The sequence below is a fragment of the Colobus angolensis genome, unplaced genomic scaffold (assembly GCF_000951035.1).
Source record: "Colobus angolensis palliatus isolate OR3802 unplaced genomic scaffold, Cang.pa_1.0 Scaffold276, whole genome shotgun sequence".
NCBI classification, from domain to species: domain Eukaryota; kingdom Metazoa; phylum Chordata; class Mammalia; order Primates; family Cercopithecidae; genus Colobus; species Colobus angolensis.
The window spans coordinates 19,830-21,528 of NW_012115999.1; the positions used below are offsets into that span (position 1 = coordinate 19,830).

The 1,699-nt window shown below is 39.5% G+C and overlaps 1 protein-coding gene across 1 annotated transcript; it reads left to right on the forward strand.

Annotated features, from left to right (window-relative positions):
• Window positions 1-390: 390 nt before the first annotated feature.
• LOC105516139 (olfactory receptor 13F1) lies at window positions 391-1,471 on the forward strand. Its single transcript, XM_011948225.1, has one exon. It carries the CDS (start codon window positions 474-476, stop codon window positions 1,431-1,433), a length of 960 nt encoding a protein of 319 aa, XP_011803615.1. The 5' UTR covers window positions 391-473; the 3' UTR covers window positions 1,434-1,471.
• Window positions 1,472-1,699: the final 228 nt, after the last annotated feature.

Consider the following 1,699-nt stretch of genomic DNA (forward strand, 5'->3'; position numbering starts at 1 on the left):
TATCTCTAGGAATGGCAGAAGAAACTGTGAACCTGGAAATCCTAACAGTTCCTAAGTAAGAAGATTATTACCAAATCAGAGGAAGAAAATCATGCCAATGGTACAGAGGTAAATAGATCAGTTAAAACGTGGTTTTGGAAAAAGAAAGAATGCAAAATGTTGTTTCTTTTCTCATTCTTTTGTGATGCTGATTAAATACACCATCCTCCTACCCTCACATTGCCAAAAGAAAGTCTTACAGCAAAGGTAATATTTTAAGGATGTATCTGTTGACTTCCTGCTTAAATTTTTCTTATTAGTGACATATTTCTTCAAACAAATATTACTATCGCTAACCTAGAGAACCATTTAAGAACAGACCGCAAGTTCATATAAATAAAACATGCCAGATATGTGAAGGAGGGGGATACGTTTTATATATGTGTGACATTAATCCTTCTATGCATACGTACAGATGAACATAACATAAAAAAATGTTTCCGGCAAACTGGACATCTGTAAAAGTATTTTTCTTCCTGGGATTTTCTCACTACCCTAAAGTTCAGGTCATCATATTTGCGGTGTGCTTGCTGATGTACCTCATCACCTTACTGGGCAACGTTATTCTGATCTCCATCACCATCCTAGATTCCCACCTCCACACCCCTATGTACCTCTTCCTCAGCAATCTCTCCTTTCTGGACATCTGGTATACCTCTTCTGCGCTCACTCCAATGCTGGCAAACTTTGTTTCAGGGAGAAACACTATTTCATTCTCAGGATGTGCCACTCAGATGTACCTCTCCCTTGCCATGGGCTCCACTGAATGTGTACTCCTGTCCATGATGGCATATGACCGGTATGTGGCCATCTGCAACCCCCTGGGATACCCTGTCATCATGAATAGGAGAACCTGTGTGCAGATTGCAGCTGGCTCCTGGATGACAGGCTGTCTCACTGCCCTGGTGGAAACGATGTCTGTGCTGCCACTGTCTCTCTGTGGTAATAGTATCATCAATCATTTCACTTGTGAAATTCTGGCTGTATTGAAATTGGTTTGTGTGGACACCTCCCTGGTGCAGTTAATCATGCTGGTGATCAGTGTACTTCTTCTCCCCATGCCAATGCTACTCATTTGTATCTCTTATGCATTTATCCTCACCAGTATCCTGAGAGTCAGCTCAGTGGAAGGCCGAAGTAAAGCCTTTTCAACGTGCACAGCCCACCTGATGGTGGTAGTTTTGTTCTATGGTACAGCTCTCTCCATGTACCTGAAGCCCTCTGCTGTAGATTCACAGGAAATAGATAAATTTATGGCTTTGGTATATGCTGGACTAACCCCCATGTTGAATCCTATCATCTATAGTCTACGGAACAAAGAGGTGAAAGTGGCCTTGAAGAAATTGCTGATTAGAAATCCTTTTAATACCGCCTGCATTTCCATCCTCATATAACAATCATACTCATCTAGAAAATCAACATTACCCAGAAAACTGCACAATTGTTTACTTAAACCAACCCTGGAAAATACTTACTTTCAATAGAAGTTTACTATTATGTCCTCTATTCTGATTTGTCTTACAAGTAAAACTTTTCATATTAACAAATCGTTTATGAAGAATAAATTATGTTTCCAGGAAGCAATTAGCATTTATTGAATACTAGTATAACATTAAAATTAGATAATTGCCTACTGTTCCATATTTACTTTCTGTAGCAT

Coding starts and splice junctions, on each gene's coding strand:
- LOC105516139 (XM_011948225.1), top strand. CDS start 474: ATGTTTCCGGCAAACTGGACATCTGTAAAAGTATTTTTCTTCCTGGGA.